This window comes from Lepisma saccharinum, chromosome 25 (assembly GCF_977018435.1).
Source record: "Lepisma saccharinum chromosome 25, izLepSacc3.1, whole genome shotgun sequence".
Lineage (NCBI taxonomy): Eukaryota > Metazoa > Arthropoda > Insecta > Zygentoma > Lepismatidae > Lepisma > Lepisma saccharinum.
In genome coordinates this window covers 18,332,837-18,351,379 of record NC_139253.1, presented here as the reverse complement: position 1 = coordinate 18,351,379, position 18,543 = coordinate 18,332,837, and the positions used below count along the sequence as shown (strand labels likewise).

The following is an 18,543-nucleotide window of genomic DNA, read 5'->3' as shown; positions in this document are numbered from 1 at the left end:
TACTTTTCAACTCTTCATCCAAAGCGGTGCAGAGGAGTTACGTTTGAGTTTAATTGGAGTGTAGACTATCCCTGCCATCTCGCGCATGTGCATTGTTACGAAAAATAGACTCGGTCAGCTGACAAAATTTGTGGAAGGAGTGTCTTTAAGAAAAGTGTCCGTCTATTTCTAAAATATGTCGGGGAAGGACAGAATTGCAATATTTCCGTCAAGAGGGTAATAACATGTGTTATGCAATTATTGTGAAATAACTTGTATTAATTGAAAATAGTGTGTTTACTGTAAAATTGTATCTAATTGTATTTATTGTTTGGTGGCTGATGATTTTGAAATTCAAAACGCTGTACACATATTGTGAATTTACTGAATAGTTAGAAGCCGTTTACTATCTCCTTTGACTCTTGACACTGTCCCCTCAATTAAAATACAACAGATAAGCATTCAAGCTATGTTTCACTAGCAGAGATTTGAACCTACAAAATTATATTTTTTGTGTCCCTATCGTGATTTCTTCATTGTACAACAAAATGTTAGTGATACATGAGATATTTGTACTCAAAATCTATTTTCACCGCTGTATATCACAAAGCTAGGGGTAAAATTTCAGTAACCACCAAACGTCTGAAGTTCCTTTATTTTCTTCTTTTTCACATTGGTACTTATGTATTCTGCATTCCTAAGGATTCTTCAAGGTGGCATTTCGTTTTTTTCACGCAAATAATCTCAACTTTCGACATAGCCCCACAAACCGTTCTCGCATAGCCCCACGAACCATTGATACATAGCCCCACAAACCATTTGCGGAAACGTACCTTCTTCAGTTACAACAACACGTGGTTGGTAACACTGACCGGGATTACATTATCACACACAGGCTACATCCACCTGGAAGTAAATGGATGCAAGAGCTTTCGTGCATCGGTCACACGTTTATATCAAAAAATAGATGATTTACCGGCAAAATTCAATGAACGATGCGAGAAAACACTTCCCCGAACTTCCACAATTATAAATAAACTGCATTCGGTAAGTAATTTCTCCTGTAAAATTGAAGAAATACATTTTGCGGATACGAAAATTTTACCGTTGAAATAATTATTTTCTAACTAAAATAATTTCTATTTCATACATTAACGAGTACTTACTGTTGTTCCTTATTTCCCACAAACCATCCACAGGTAGCCCCAAAAACCATTGATGTTAGCCCAAAAATTCACTATAGCCCCACGGGGACGAGGTATGCCTACTAGGTTAGGTTAGGCCTGTTATGTTAGGTTCCATTAGCACTCCTTTTGTTCAATTTAGCATATACGGACAACATCGGCTTGTAGCAGTAGCAATAGCATGTATTGTGCTCTCCTGAAGAAAGCAAATGGCGGCAGCAGCAATAGCACGTCGGAAATAAGATTTTCGTAGAAAACCACATGCATTCGCATTAAAATGGATCAAAACTACATTCCCGAACATCAACAATCCGTCTCCGGTTTAGTAAAGTGTTACCCTCGAAGGTTTCCAACGTTCGTCACCGTATCTTCTTTCATCGTGGAATCTATTTCACCAGGAAATCATGTATTTTACAAGAGAAATATATCACCGACGCACAAGTGCCATTGCTTTTGCTACATGAAGCGGATGCCGCATACGTTTGATGACGTAAGCCCCATCACTGTTTCAATCCCCTTTTTTTTAACTATGCTTGCCTAACCAAACCTAACCCTATCGGAAATGGTTCGTCGGGCCATCTGTCAGCTACCCGTGCATAATGTACAATTTGCACACGTGACTAACACGATAGTAGGTTTTTCGGTGAAGAAGGTTGGAAACACTGCATACCTACAATGCTAGTCAACCTGTGCCTGCCATATTGTGTTACGGAAGTGAAAAAAGGATAACAAATACTACTTTCTATGTGAAAAATTGTGTTTGCTTTCGTGTAAAAAGCATAATGGCACCTTGAATTATGTTCCGCAATACACAATTGGTAAGTATGATCCATGCAAAATGCAAAATATCCGATTTTAATGTGTCTCCGATATAACGAACTATTACCCAAAGCCATAGTTTGCACACTAATCCAGAGGATCAACTGTTCTCTTGGTTTGATGTTTAAAATTGCTGCGGTTTCCTGCACAGTTGAGTTGTTTTGCTTATTTCGGCTTCTACATCATGGGAAGATACTAAAGCCTACAATTATATCATTATAAAGGCTAAATTTATGCTGATTAAAGATTATTCGACTCTGTAATCCTTGTTTTTGGTACATAAATTTTTTTGACTGTTAGGCTATTAACAGTTTAGTATATCAGAGACACATTACAATCGAATATTTTGTGTTTCGAATGGTTCGTACTTACCAATTGTGGATAACAGTTCGTTATATCAGACACACATTAAAATTGGATAAAGGCATTTTTCTAACACCTAGAAAATCAGCAAATTGGTACAAGAATTTAGTCATAACTTTTTACTGGTTAAAGATATGTCGAAAAAACCTTCACCAACCATTGCATTTCTCGTGAAATTCTAGCCTGGTTTGATATATCATAACACCCCCTTCCCATTTAAAGTTCTGAAGTTGAATTCAAGATGGCCGCCGACCGTGCGGGTGGCGCCAATGTGGTTCCCCCTTGGCCTGGCAACGATTGGTCATCACCATTTCCACGTTGCGGGCTGCAGTGGCCTTGTACCGGGGGTGTTAAGTGACTTTTTGAGCCACCCTGTATATGCTTTCGTAGTTAGGTTAGGCAGGCCAGGTTTGGTTCTCTTAGCATTAAAATAAAGTCCCTAAATGCATTCTACTAAGGTTTCAATTTACTTCTACTTAATTCCCACTACAGCCGGGAAGGAATAACTTGGCAGTAACGTCACTCCCTGCTAAGTCAGCGTTGCCAACTACTATGAAAAGAACCATGGCACGAGTAAGAGTACGAGCAGTAAGGATCGCGGTGCAACTACCAATCTTCAATTTAAAGTTAGCACTGCTAGATGTTTATTTTAATTATTTCATATAATTCGGCTTTCAGCAAACCTTCTGCATGCGGAGTATTGTGAGATGATAGCCACGACTTCATTTCATCCTTCTGCTGTTTGATGTTGGAATTTTTTTCAGTAACTTCTTGTGGTATGGAGGATTGTCTCACACAATAACAAGTTTGGGGGCAGATTGGGAATAAGCTGTTCTTCGAACCACAACATAAAATTGTTAGTGTTCATCTCCCCATGATAGTTACCTGAAGTTGTTTTTGAAAGGAACACTAACTACACCCCTCCACAAATCCACTTTCACCACCGGCATGCACAATAATAGACTTGGGACCCTTTCCTGTTGGCACTTTTAACCCCCCCCCCCCCGAATATTTGGAATCCAGCCAAACTTTGGGGACAGTGTGGTGTGTGCTCACGAAACTTTCATCTATGTAAATGAAAGACGGGCGGTTTGCTCTCTGCGCAGTTCTTTAACTTCACGCAAAAATGATCGCCGCCCACAACGCAACGATGCTGTTTCGTTCAAGGAGTAGCTTCCTGCTGCCTACGCTGTGCTTTTTAAAGCTGAATCCTAATTTACTTATCATACGCAATGACCAACGCGAAACCTTAAAATTAACATTTTCTTGCAGTTCCTTCATCAGTTTATGTAAGGTGACAACAATGCCTTTCGTGTATAAATCATGGATTGTTCAGCGCACGACTGCTTCATCAAAAGAATCCAGATTTGTGACACGTTGCTGGGCGTTCGGTCGGTTTTTACCCGCCGTTGAAAAAGGTTTCCCGCTCGCAATAGCAACACTTTTGTCTTTCTCCTTCAAAATTCTCCACACAGATCTTTCACTGACATCTGTCACCACGGGCGTTCTGTGAACAGCTGTGGTTTTGTTTTCATCGCAATCAAAGTACTTATACACATTGAAAACTATTTCTCTTGTATCGCTGTGCAGGGGCTTACCTTTCTTTACTCCACTGCTCATTGTACAACAATGACAAAAACAGCCGAAATAACCTTTCTAACAAAGAAACAAAATAGCCTGCAATCCCTCGCTCGTAGCTGCGGTTTGTTAGACTAATGTAGCAGTGTGGGGGTTTGCACGCCTGCATCACCCCTCTCGGAATGATTTTGATTGGTTTGCACGTCACCTTGTCGTCCGCTCTAGCGAATGAGCCTTCGCTTTTGGAAGGAGAGGTGAAGGTGGGAGATGACGTCACTGCCAAGCTATTTCTTCTGCGCTGTAGTCTACGATACTTACAGCCACTTGTAAACAGAAAATGCATTGTCCGTGGGAAGCTAGCATGCTTGTGTAAGGTGATTTTTAAGTTGGTTTTTTTTCAACATAAATAACGGTTTTTCGAAATTCAAACAGTAGTCATTACTTTAAGGAAGGTTCAAGTTTCATGTGACAATGATTGCCAAAATTCTACGATAATTAGTCTTCCTGCTAGGAGAATTTTAAAAAAATAAAACAATCTGAATCGTTGCCCTCCTTGTTTGATTTACTTTATTTGATAATAGATTTATGAAACTTTGGGCAACATCCCATCTGCTGTTGTGTTGTGTTGTGTGCTATATTCACTTGCGTGAAGCCTTCGGGCTGTTTTACTTCATGCTAAGGTAACAGACCTACTTTACTTGACAATAACACATTTCCGTGAGCTAAAAACAACATAATCTTCTCAAACCATGCTAAGTATTTCACTTTCTCGATGGGTACAGAAGGTCAAAGGTGTCTAGTTGCAATACCACAGTATAAAATTATCAAGAAATTAAGCCCAAAAAAATATAACTTCTTATCCACAACCTTCACCTTCAAATCCAGACCAAAAGTTTTGGAACATTTAAGTTCAGTGAATCAATCTGCAATGTAACCTTCATATATTATGTATTATACGTATGACTGAAGCTATAAGTACAGTCAGCATTAAATGTGCATGTAAATCTTCATAGACAGCCCTGTTCACTTCAATTAACCTAGCTTTTATACTATCTATGAATGTCCAGTTGCATTGTATTTAGCCTTGGGTAATGTATGCATTAATGGGTATATCCTACTTGGCATGATTTTTTTTCCAATTCTAGAAGTTATTGCTTATTTATTTATTTTTACAGTGCTCAGACTTTGATGAAAGCAAGGTTGAAAGGGGCCCAGAAAGGTCACAGCCTTTTGAAGAAGAAAGCTGATGCCTTGCAGTTTAGGTTTCGATTGATTTTGGGAAAGATCATTGAGGTAGGAGGAAAAATTTTATAAAAGGTAAACGTTTGAAGTGTGTTTGTTATTTAAGGTTTATTTTTGTTGCTGTGTTTCTAAAACTTGATTATATCACTGGATTAATATCTGTTAAAACCAGCATGACCAACATTAGAATTTTGAAATCACATTTTAGCCAATATTGTTTGTGTTAATTACATAGTTTAAGATGATGCAAAATTCTAATTCATAAATGCACTATGAGAATGAGTTCTGATAAACAGAAGGGTTAGTTGCTAGCATGATTGCGCAAGATCCAGTTAAATTGCCAACCTTTAGAAGGGACTGATCCTCACTTTTGGCAAGAAGAGCAAAAATTCACCTAATGGGGATAGAAGAGCTGCTATCACACGAGAAATTAGAATAGGTGTGTGACGTAGAAGCGCTAGACAGTGGATAATGTCCAGTTAACATTGCATGCTAATAGAACCATTGTCACTAACATTCAGAGAATCATGAGATCGGGGCCGTTGACCTACTGTACCCCCTCAAGAATTATGTTGAATATTTTTAATCAACGGATTTCGATGTTTTATGTAATATAAAATTGGTTCAAACATGCGGAAAACTCGATTAAGGGAGACATTTGATCCCAAAGTATTGCTGGCGTAAGTACAAACCTGCCATTTTTTTAACCTCTTAACTGGGTAATTTCGTCGTCGAAAGCCCAATCTGCCCTGGGAATTTTTGTTGATAAATTGATGAATTTCGTAAACCAATATTTTAGTTAATATTTCTGTGCTCCATGGCATACCATTTAGGTATTGTTTATTCTTTTATTGGTCCTTGTTGTACTTTTTACAATATGCGAGATTTACAACTACAATGATTACAATTACAATGTTTACAATTGCAATGATTACAAAAGGAATGTTTAAATTTAGTTCGGTTTAAAATCATCTATGTTTTTACAATGTCGAGATTTCAAATGAAATGTTCACAAATATATTGTTTACAATTATAAAGTTACAATGTTTACAACTACAATGTTTACAATTACAATGCTTTCAAATACAATAGTTACACCTAAAATAGTTCATAGTTTTAAACTTTTGTCAGTGTGATATGCACGAAAACATGGCACAACGCACAGAGCTTTTTCACAGTCAGGGCACCAATACGATGTTTCCTTTCTTTTTCCATTGCTCCAACATACAACACATCTTCTTGTAGGGTACTTTTTAGAAGTTGCAGGCAGCGTGTCTGGAAAACATCGTCGCATGAGTCGACTTGGTGCTGGACTTCTAGACGGACGACCCCTGCTGGCAGACTTCTGTACCCCACCAGATGAGGATAAGTTTTCAGCTAATACCATGAGAAAATCAAGCCTACACAATTGTCCACCATTTTTCTTGTATAATATAAAGGCATTCAGGCACACAAGATCAAGTAAATAGCGGAACATCTTCTGATAATATTTCTTCAAACGCTCTCTAGCCATTGTGTAGATGCCAATTTGACCATCATTTTTATCTACGCCTCCCATGTTTTTGTTATAATCAAGTACAACAGATGGTTTCTGTACAATTCCATTTCTTGATGTTACATTTTCCATGCTGTCATCATGAAATGTGCTGACCAGTGTAACATCCCGCTTGTCTTTCCATTTCATGATCATCTGTTTACCTCGAAATGCTGCCTCTGTTTCTCTTTTTTTCAATCTGGCACTCCTCACTGACAGAGGGAACTCCTTTCTGTTGGTTCTCATTGTCCCAACAACATCAGTGTTTCGAGCACATAATGTGTCAATTAGTTTGGGACTGGTGTACCAGTTGTCCAGGTACAGGCAATATCCCTTGTCAAGCAAGTTATTGGCAAGTTCCAACACAATTCGTGAAGAAGTTTGTTCACCAGGATGTCTTTGTCCATAATCAGTGTCCTTTCCAGTGTACACAACGAAATTCCACACATATCCTGAGTTGCTTTCACAGAGCTTGTACACTTTCATTCCAAAGCGACTTCTTTTTGAAGGGATGTATTGCTTCCATCCCAGTCGCCCTTTCCAGAGAAGAAGCGATTCATCGACACATATGTTTTGTTCAGGAGTGTATACAGATGAAAATTTTGTCTTTACATGGTCAAGAATAGGATGAATCTTGTACAGCTTTTTGTTGTGCATAAGGGGATCAAATTTAGAATTATCAGCAAAATGGAGGAACTTCAGAAGCAAATGAAATCTCTTTTCACTTATAATTTCTAGAAAATATGGTGTAATAATAGAAACACGTTTAGAAAAATACATGCCATTCTCTGGTTTGTGAACAATTCCTTGCAATAGCAACAAACCAATCAGAGTTCTTATTTCGTCTTTATTTGTATCAACCCAGTCTCTTGCTCGAGACCGAGCCTTCAAGTTGGGATGCGCCAACAAAAACTGATTCGCATACGTATTTGTTTGCTCGGCAATCAACTGACACATATCACTGCCTATAAATGTGTCAAAGTACTCCACAACGTCTTTTTCATCATCAAATTGAGCATGCAAACCACTTACTGCAACAAATGGAAACTTTGGTCTAACTCCTCCGTTACTTACGAAACTCTTTGATGCAGGTTCCAATTCTTCCTCTTCTTCATTGTCTGTCCCACTTTCAGGATGCGCCTCACTGCTGGAATAATCGTTATCTGAACTGCACCAGCCATCATTACTAGATTCACCCGAAAACTCTTCCGATTCGTCATCACAATCCAATATATCTCGGATTTCCTCAGCAGGAAAAACACGCCGTCGCTTCCGATTTGCCTGAGCCATTATTGCATACGCGATAGAACTGAACGTCGGGCTGTGTTCGTTGCTTCAAGCTAACTCTAACGGTTACAACAGTCTGGAAGTCAGAGCCATCTGGTGAAACAAAGAAGAAAGTAATTTTACGAAGTATCTCGTCATACACAACAGATATCAGCAGTAAGAACATGAGAACGTAGTATCCCGTCATGCCCATTATAAATCAGTAGAGCTAGAACGGAGTATTACGTCATACCCAGTTAAGAGGTTAATAGTAAAAATCATTTGTATGCACACTAAAATAGTGAAAGAACACATCAAAAAATAACAATCCTAACCTAACAATATAAAATTATAGCTGCTGTTGTGCAAAGCATTCAGGCTATTGTCCTTCACACTCAGATAGCAGATACCTTACTTCACAATAACACATTTCAGCAAGCTAAAAACTGAAAACATTCACAACCATGCAAAATACTTAATTTTCTCGAGGGTCAATGGTACACATTATATCAAAAGAACTATCGAATATTAAGGTTATTTATTTTAATATTGGCAACCCTTGAAAATGCAGTGTTTGACATGAAATAGCTATTTTTTTAAAAAAAAATCGTTCACTTTTCGTATCAGCTACACAGAAAGACCCAAATGTTTTCAGTGATGACTGAAGGTGATTTAATACCATGAATTATTTTAATTTTAAAAGAGTAATGCTTATCTAATCCTGTGTTTATTGTAGACTAAGATTCTGATGGGAGAAGTGATGAAGGAAGCAGCATTTTCTCTAGCCGAAGCAAAATTTGCAACAGGAGACTTCAACCAGGTTGTTCTTCAGAATGTCACGAAGGCTCAGATAAAAGTACGAACAAAGAAAGATAATGTAGCTGGTAAGTACTGGCAAACAACAATTTGAGCTCCACTTGTTTCAAAATGTAAATGTGACATGCTTTTGTATACCTGTTATCTTACTGTGTGGGAGACAGCAGATTTACTTTGTAGAGATTTGAGTGAAAAATGCAGGCTAGACTAGGACTTGAACCCAGGTCTCTGGCATACCATGCCATTGCTCTACCAACTAAGCTACAAAGCCAGCCCTGGCTAAGCTTTACATTTTAGCAAAATAGTTTTGTTTTCTCACACATTACATCCAAAGATCACACAATTTGCAGAATATGTATGCTTACGATAGGAAGCATTATTTACATTAAAAATTATGGCAATTTCAAACTAGAAAATTACACGCAGGTAAAACAGCAAGTACAAAAAATTAGGCAAAAGCAGGGCTGCCTTGGTAGTTCAGTTGGTAGATCAATGGCATGGTATGCCATAGACCCAGGTTTCATTCCCTTGTTGAGCCTGCATTTTTCACTGAAATTACAGCAGAATTAATCAATTGTTCATGATTTTTCATAACTCACAGGATAAGTCTGAGTTTAGAAAGTATTTTGTCTGTAAAAAAAGGAAAAGTCTAAATTTTGTTTGAGTTTATTTTGCAGTTTATTCTGCATCATTTTGTGACAAAAACATAACAGGATAAAATTGCTCACATCTTTCAGAAACATAGAAAATGAACATTACAGCTTGTTATTTCACATTTCGTGTTTGTCAAAAACGAAATATACATGTATGTACACCTTATATATCAAAACATTATTGATGAAATTAATTGTATAACTTACTTTTTTTAGAATTTCTCTTATTGTTATATCTATAACATTAATCAAATTGCAAATCAATGTGTTGTGTGTGTTCTGAACCATGCATAAAAAAAATGTTTACTTGCTTGTAACAACGGTAAATTAACAGAGAAGTTCTACAAGACAAACAATACGTACATACAAAAAGAAATGTAACTAATACCACACTAGCTTAGTTGTTCATTTGCTTTTTGTAATTGTTCATAGTGTGAAAAATCTACTGCATTTTTTTCTCCTGAGCAGTTTTCTTTGACAATGATTATGTTTACACCAGGTGTCCAACTTCCTGTATTTGAGTGCTACCAGGATGGAACAGACACGTATGAACTTGCTGGTCTTGCACGAGGAGGGCAGCAACTCTCAAAACTGAAGAAGAATTACCACAAGGCTGTAGAGCTTCTGGTGGAGCTGGCTTCATTGCAGACGTCCTTCGTCACTTTGGATGAAGTTATCAAAATCACAAACAGAAGAGTTAATGCTATTGAGCATGGTAAGCAAATGTGTTATATGATTATTTAACATTGTTTAATTTGCTTGTGGTAGCAAGCCATTTGCTGATTGCCCACTTGTTGGTAATGTCTAGTCACAGAAGATACAATTGTTATTGCAAACAAAGGAGGCCTGGCAACTATGGTCTCTTATGTTGTGTGACAGTTGGTTATTTTGGATCTGAGTCAACCAATGGTGGCTGAACGGTGAGGGTTGTACTACATTGTCTGGTCCCTAGCATTGCAAGGGGTCAGGCACGTAGCCAAGGGGAGGACTAAGGGGGCTGAATCCCCCGCCCGTCTCTGATATCCTACAAATATCTAATTTAAATAGTGTATAGTGTAATTAATTTTACTTCCTTAGCAGGATTAAACATTAGATCGAAAAAATTTAGTGTAGGAAGCAAGTTATATTTTTATATTCTACATATTCTACCATTTAGTCCAAAGAATAAAAGGGATTCACAGCTCTCAAAATGTATAGTTTTCTTTGTGAGGGGGTCACACAATATAAACTTTATGAGTAAAATTTTACTCTTAACTTTTAAAGTCTTTTTTTAACGGAATGTGTAAAAATTAATAACAAAATATGAATTTTTGTACACTAACTGTACAAAATATTAGAAAGTTAATGGACAACAGTGTTGGATATTCACTCGTATGGTGGATCGAGTAGCAAATTCTCTTCATTTATATAATAATAATAAGAACAATACATTGGGATTAAATTTGGTTTATTTTTAATACCTTATAATAGTTATTATTGTACAATGATAATTATAACCATGGTAATAATTATTATTATCATTATTATTTCTACTAATCCAGTTTTATCAGTGGCCTGCCCTCCTCTACAAATATTTCTGGCTACGGGCCTGCAAGGGGTGACACAATTTCATGCACGTGCAGTCCGGTACAGCAAGGCCAGCAGTGGTGGCACACAGCATAACTGCTACAAATTTATTCTTTAACTTTTCTCATTATTTCTTCCGGGGTTGCCTCAACAGAATATCAACCTGCAAGCCTCCAATTCCGATATGGGGCCATCAACACCCTCTCGCGGCATGTTGACAAAACATCTGTGTAGTTCACCACCTTGGCAATGTCACAAGGAGGCCGAAAAATACCCCGGCTACCTTGAAGAATCCAATGGGAGGGGACGTTGTGTGGAGACAAAGTTTGTTTTCCAACGCGTAAGGGCTGGAAGAAAGCCGAGAGTGCCATCGGTTCAGCCTGCTGATGTCCTCAGTGTTGCGAACTGCACAATTATGTGTACTGTATACTGTCAGCAATGTAGCATATCCACCAAGCTAGTTAAAATTTATATTCATAAATAAAGTATAAAGTTTCAAAACAGGAGAAACACAAAAATATGATTGCTGACATACGGATGATATTTTCTATGTGAAAATAAACGTTTCCGAGCGTTCGGTCTATTAAGACAGCTAACATGTCCATGGACACATCCGCCAAATAGAGTTGGTAAAACTAGCTGGCCGCGGTCACACTTTTTCAAGCACTTTGCGAGGTGAGAAGTTATGGTTTTTCAGGCGAGTGAATTTCTATTTGTTTGCTTCAAAAACTTTAGTGTTGGCATTGTGTACTATTTACTATGGAAAGAACTACGTGGTACCAAAGTGGATTTGTGAATATTGCAATGTGTGAAAATCTTGAAAATTATTTCAATCATCCGCGATCGTCTGTTGCATTAAATACGTTTGACAACAGACCAACTGAAATTCGAAAAAATGAACACATTCATCTTTCCCTTAGAAACGTTATGGAAACAGTATCAGGTAGAGTGCTAATTTTTTTCATTATAACATACCATGTAGAAGCAATGAATTCTTGGTTTTCTTAATTTTTCGGGATCTGTTTCCCCAACGGAAAATGTCACCGCACGGCACTGCACAATGTGCACTTCATCTCCTCTTAGAAGTCAATCGTACATGCATACATGAGTGGATGAATGAATTCAAAGTTTTGGGTGCAGGGTGCATTGACACACATGGCCATTTTGCACACTTCACTATTCCTTTACCTATTAAAAAGGGGGTGTAAAAAGCCCCTTGAGACAGTTTAAAAGTGTGAGGTTGTAAGGGGACGTGCATAGGACAAAGTACAATGCATTAAAAACGTAAGGATACATACATGAATTAGTTTTCTGCTTCAGGAAATGGCAGGGTACCCTTTGGTAGGTATAGGATGAAATGGATCTTATTACAACTTTGCCAAAGCTTGTTGCGGCACAAAGACCAACCCCTTCCCGCAGTGTTGAGCAAGCATTTCCCCAGAATGAAAGGACTTGGGTAGACAGAAAGGGGGGGGGGGTATTTATTTGTTCTTATTGTTTGTATAGAAGTGTGTGGATGGAGGACATTTAATCCTTTTACCGTGATCAAGAAAGTGTGGGGCCCTAACTTCACACCCCTATATGCCTTCATGGCGTAGTGCAAAGCACAGGGGAACACTTTACTTTTATAATACTTTCCAGGAGGACTTTCAAACCTAGAAGCATTTGCATTGTCCAGGTTTCAGATTCAGAGACACATATACTGAGTATTCATAAATATTGTCATCTTCTCCAATATTATTAAAAGCTTACTCAACAATTGAAGTTTTCAAAATAATCTCTACATATTCTAATGTACAGAATGCATCATGCTCATCATATGAAATATATCGTTAACCTTATTGCAGGGTTTCCCAAACTTTTTTTTTTGTTCCACAGCACCCTTAGTGTTTCAATATTTTTGTGTGGCACTCGTCAGAATATGGGCCTCTCTCTAACACTTGCAATGCTCAGGGTGGTTAGGCTGCTTGCCTTAAGTTAAAAAATAAATACATATTTCAGACCCAGAAACATTTTACTTGTAAAAGGTACTAAATAAGCACATATTTGGAACAATCATATCATTGATTGAATATGTTGGAAAATTCCGCTGCACCACTGTAATCGTGCCACAACTCCCCAGGGTACCGCAGTGCACACTTTGAGAACCACTGCCTTATTGTGTATATACGAGGGTCACTATTTATATTTTGAGCCTAACAATGAAAAAACGAATTTGGCATTGAAAACTGCTTTATTGTTTTTCGAAGTATTCTCCTTTATGGTCAATACACTTTTGCATTCGTTCGAACCATTTGTCAAAACAGTTTTTCCAATCTTCTTGAGACACCTCCATAATATGGTTTTTGAATGCATCAACGGCGTCTTCCGCCAACGAAAATCATTGTCCACGCAATTTATTCTTGACATTCGGGAACAAGAAGAAGTCATTGGGTGCCAAATCAGGACTGTACGGCGGATGACCCATCAATTCGATTTTTTGACTGTTCATAAAGTCGGTTGTTAGACGAGATGTGTGACAGCTGGCATTGTCTTGATGAAGAATGATCGATCCGACGGCGTTTGTTCGTTTTCCATATTTGACCGAAGACCTCTGGCAAACAAATTGTTGTGTACCATTCAGAGTTGATTGTTCTACGTTCCCCTAATGGCACAGTTGGGATTGGGTTCATCATCATCCACTTTTGTTGGATTGGGTTCATCTTGAAACACCCATACAGTCGACTGCTGTTTACGTTCCAGCTCATATGCATATATCCATGATTCGTCACCTGTTACAATCTTATATACGTCTTTTGAAGCACCACGATTGTATTTATTGAGCATTTGTTTGCACCAATTGACGCGAGCGTCTTTTTGAGTTTTTGTCAAATTGTGTGGGATCCAACGAGAACATACCTGTCTCACAGCTAAATGATCATGTAATATTTTATATATGCTGGTGTAACTAATGCCTATGGTTGCCTCAATCTCACAGTATGTCACATGACGATCTTGTAGTATTAGGTTTTGCACAGCATCAATGTTTTCTTGAACAACAACTGATTTTGGACGACCTTCGCGAATCTCGTCGGTGAGCGAATGGCGGCCACGATTAAATTCGTTATACCAGCGTTTCACAGTGGCAAAGGATGGGGCTTCATCGCCAAATGTGGAAGTAAGTTGATCGATGCACTCTTGTCTTGATAATCCACGTCGAAAATCGTAAAAAATCATCGCACGAAAATGTTCACAAGTTAATTCCATTTTATTGTTGTCGCGCAATATCCAAGGCAACATAAACAACACAAATGAAGCTATTGACAAAACATTTGAAGTACGTTATGGTCAATAATGCCAGACGATTCCGTGCAAACGTCAAATCGTGCCTAACTTCAATCAGTGTTGCCAAGGCTCAAAATATAAATAGTGACCCTCGTAAAAAAAATTAAAATCTTATGTAAACTCCATATTTTAATGATAATAAATGTTCAAGCATTTCACAGTCAATATGAAATCATGGTCAGACGTTATTTTATAATTAAATTTTTCAAAGTGAGATAGTAGTTAAAAATTAAGAAAGTCTATTTTTTTTAAAAAATATGAAATTCAAACATTGCATGAAGGACATGAATTAATACCTAGATTTGTAGTAGTATTTATGCTTAATTTTATAACAACAGTGTTAAACTTGAACATGAAAACCAAAGTGTTATATATTTTTGTATTTTTGCAGTGATCATCCCACGTATCGAAAGGACCTTGGCCTATATCATCACAGAGTTGGATGAATTAGAGAGAGAGGAGTTCTATAGGTATGCAGCATCTTTGAGCTTATTTTAGGAAAAAAATTTGGATGGAACTTTGTCCTGTCTGATCAGCTAATTTATTAAAAAATGTTTTCTGGTTTTGAAGAAATTAATCTTTTTTTGGAAATCATTATTGGAATCCTGGCCAAAATAACTTGTTTCCTTTATAAAATCTACTAATTCACATTTTAACAGATAGTAATGTTAATTAACGGTGATTGAAATGAACTTTTGAGTTGCTCATCATTGTATAGCTTTTCTCAGCATTTTTTCATTCAGACAGTATTCTATCATCTATTACAAACACATCTGTAAAGAAACTTTTGTGGGATTTGTAAACTGAAATGGTGCATTACTGAAAGAAAAAACAGGTGAATACATTTAATTTAAAATATCGGTTAGTATCCCTTGTTATTTTTTCTGCAGTCTTATTTAATGGTAATTAAGTGTATATATTTCTATACTTCGTGACTATTAAATACATTGCAATGAGTTAAAACAATAGAGATTGTAAACCTTTGCTGCGTATAGTGCAAGTTTTTTTTAAACAAATACAAATTTAAAACTGTCTAGACTAATAAATATTATGTATTGCTTCATGTGTGTGTGTGGGTATAGATATACATAAATACACATATGCACACACACACAAAAGAGTTTATTCTAAAAAAAAAAAAGGGAAAAGTGAATGAAAGTATACACTTAAACAATATGTGCTCTAACAAAACGAGTTTTATATGTGTTTATATTGTGTAGCTCAAACAGCCAAGCTTTACAATACATGCTTATGTTAAACAAATTTGACCACCAGTACATATGTATATTGTGAATGTATATAAGCTCTTAAATGAAATACGTAGTTCTTAAAAAATTAGTTTATATTCTGCACCAAGAGATGAGGATTATCAGATCACTATAAGCAAAACGTAGGAAATACTGTCCCAGAATATAAAATTGTAAGTCAAAATGTAAGAAACAATAATTCACATGGAATAATATATTACTAGGATATGTTAGGAAATGTGAAATAGATACTTTTTCAGTTCAAAAACAATGCATTTCTTTAATGAATTTGCAAGTCCAAAATTCCCAGACGTACAGTCAGTAATGCTATTTATATGTGTTTTCAAGTACACTTTTCCAAGAAGCCAATTTTTCTTCATTTTCCCTGTAACATTATATTTTTCTGGCTGAAAAATGTTTTTTAAAAAGGTAAAGTTCCCCATGCATATAGCACCGTGCCATGAAGGCACATTTAGGGGATGTGGAAGTAGAGCCCCACACATTCTCGATCTCTGCCATTTTGGAAGTGATGTGATCACCACCATGCTCCAGCTGCCTTTTCTCCCCTGGGCTGCTCCTAGCTGCCTATTGGTTTGAGGCTGGGTGAGCCCTAGAGCTGCTTTATGCAGGGGTCAAGGTTGGAAAATTCCAACCTTAGGTAAACCACCCGGGAATTGAACCTGGGTCTCCTGCATTGCAGTCAGATGCCATGCCAACTAGATCACCACGGGTCATATTTCTCTGACTGATCATGTAGTTTCTTAATACAATTTATGTGATGCTAAAAATGTAGAATGGAGCCTGATAACTGCCGCTGCGCTTAAACTTGCAGAATGATTACCAATGCAAATGGAATTGCTGTAATTAACGATAATCCTTATATTTAAACAAATACAACACAGGTGCAGGAAATCTCACCACTTCCATCACCATTTCTTGTACTTATTGATTTTCGTTGCTATGGTTATAGCAATTTGTTTTCTTCCTTTTCCTTTTAGATACAAAGTATTTTATACAGCACAATGAGAGCAATATAACAATAATAAAATCAAACATGCATAAGTTAAAAACAACATAAATAACATCAGCTTTGAAAATCACAGTTTGAGAATAGGACAGTCTCATGCCAATTATTTTTTAAAAATATTACTCCTGGAAAAAGAATGTCTTGTCACACTGTACAAGATTCATTTTAGAGTGCAATATTTAAATGAACAAAAAACATGCAATTACTTACCATATTTTACCCCTTTATTAGGCTCAAGAAAATCCAAGACAAGAAGCGAAAAATTAGAAAAGCGAAGGAACTTGTTGCAGCAGAATTGAAAGAAAGAAATTTGGCTATTGATGCAGCAAATCTGCTAGATGAAGGCGATGAGGATCTTCTGTTCTAGAAGGAGCATAGTTAATGTTCGTGATCTCCATAATTGGACTCATCGCAGCAATATTCCTTTTCTGTTTGTGGAATGTAGTGCTGTTTTCCGTAGAACAAGCATATGTAAGATATGTGTTGATTAGCGTCAAATGTTTGCTATATGTGGTTGTTTTAATACATACCAGTGCACAATGTTGTTCCATATAGTTTCTAGTAATTTTTAGGTGAGTTTGCCAGGGAACCTATTTTTCATTTCTTCTCAGTGGGAGTAACTTCTACAATTTTCCTTAATTCTAGAATTATAACTTCATAGGGGAATATTAATTACTGTAAACAAATTGTGTATTTTTTTGCCCTATTAATGCTAATCTTGGTTTGTTGAGTGTAATTTATGTAAAATATTTAAAAACTCAGTTTTTGTATGAACATGTTTTTTACATGCGTACTTAAGAAAATTCAAACTACATATTTTGAAATTAATAAGGGCATGTATAGGATTGAAATTGACTAAAGCAACGTGTGTGTGTGTGGATTTAGTGTACATCATTGTTATTGTTGGCGATTGTTTCTATATAAATAATAATTTTCCTTCCGACTACATATTGTTATAAAAATATGCATGTTAAATGCTATTTGATAAGTAAAAGTTGTACATATTTAATGTGTATTGACCATTGTATTTACTGTAATATTTTGCTTCGTCAAGTGTATCTGTTGAATAAGAAGAGACATTCCTATAGTATTATGATGTAATGCAGGTAGAATGTGGTACAATTGTTAGTGACTGTAAATAAGCAAACGAGAATTATACTACAATATAACATTGAAATTCTTTTCATGTTTTCCTTGTATAGAATGGTGGGGTTGCTGATAATTTAGAAATGGGCTGTAATAATTCTGTTGAAAGTCAATGGTACTGTTACAAGCCAGAAGTGTCCATGACTGTACCCAGAGTAGTACCAGAATTTGTATATAAAGCAAGAGAACTGATTGTTTCTTACATCCAGTTAATGTAAAGCCAGGGTGTCATCATTTGGAACAGCAATACATCCAATTGATAAAGGGACCCTCACAAAGAACATGCATGCCCAGGTTGTGATTTGAATTCGGAACTTTGGTGGCGACATCGAAAATCGACCCCTTGATGCATCTGGCCAACGATACAGGAACTTTCCATTTCCGATGGCAAAAGCATATAGCATGTATGGTTTGATGGATTGGTTGGTTTTATTAATTTTTAGGTCACTTTTCTGCCACTTTTGGTTAATAGTGAATATTAGGATGTGACTAAATTGGTGAAGAGCCACTTGCAAAGAATGCCCATGCTCAGGCTTGGATTTGAACCCAGGACAACAGGCTTCATAACATTTGGAGTATGTATAAAATATAAGTGATAAACTTTCTTAACGAACGACCATGATGTTCACAGTGGAAGAGTTTCATATTGAGCAAGTCATATTTTGTAATGTTTATAAATACGCGTACATGGGGGACAGTCAGCAAAAGTTTGTGAAGCAATTTCCTGATACCCAAGTTCCCCACCTTAATGTAGTGCAAAATCTGACAAACAAGTTTCATGATTAGATTTGTTCAAGAT

The 18,543-nt window shown here is 36.8% G+C and overlaps 1 protein-coding gene across 1 annotated transcript; it reads left to right on the top strand.

Annotated features, from left to right (window-relative positions):
- The first annotated feature begins 69 nt into the window (after positions 1–69).
- Vha36-1 (V-type proton ATPase subunit Vha36-1) lies at positions 70–17,794 on the top strand. Its single transcript, XM_083111755.1, has 6 exons — positions 70–216; positions 5,099–5,216; positions 8,702–8,849; positions 9,934–10,149; positions 14,716–14,794; positions 16,830–17,794. Exons 1-6 carry the CDS (start codon positions 176–178, stop codon positions 16,963–16,965), a joined length of 738 nt encoding a protein of 245 aa, XP_082967881.1. The 5' UTR covers positions 70–175; the 3' UTR covers positions 16,966–17,794.
- The last annotated feature ends 749 nt before the right edge of the window (positions 17,795–18,543 follow it).

What these genes read in the sequence shown, in the direction of transcription:
- Vha36-1 (XM_083111755.1), top strand. Translation starts at nt 176, where the DNA reads ATGTCGGGGAAGGACAGAATTGCAATATTTCCGTCAAGAGG. An exon ending in GCAATATTTCCGTCAAGAGG is followed by an intron (nt 217 to 5,098) that starts GTAATAACATGT and finishes TTATTTTTACAG; the next exon opens with TGCTCAGACTTTGATGAAAG. An exon ending in AAAGAAAGATAATGTAGCTG is followed by an intron (nt 8,850 to 9,933) that starts GTAAGTACTGGC and finishes TGTTTACACCAG; the next exon opens with GTGTCCAACTTCCTGTATTT.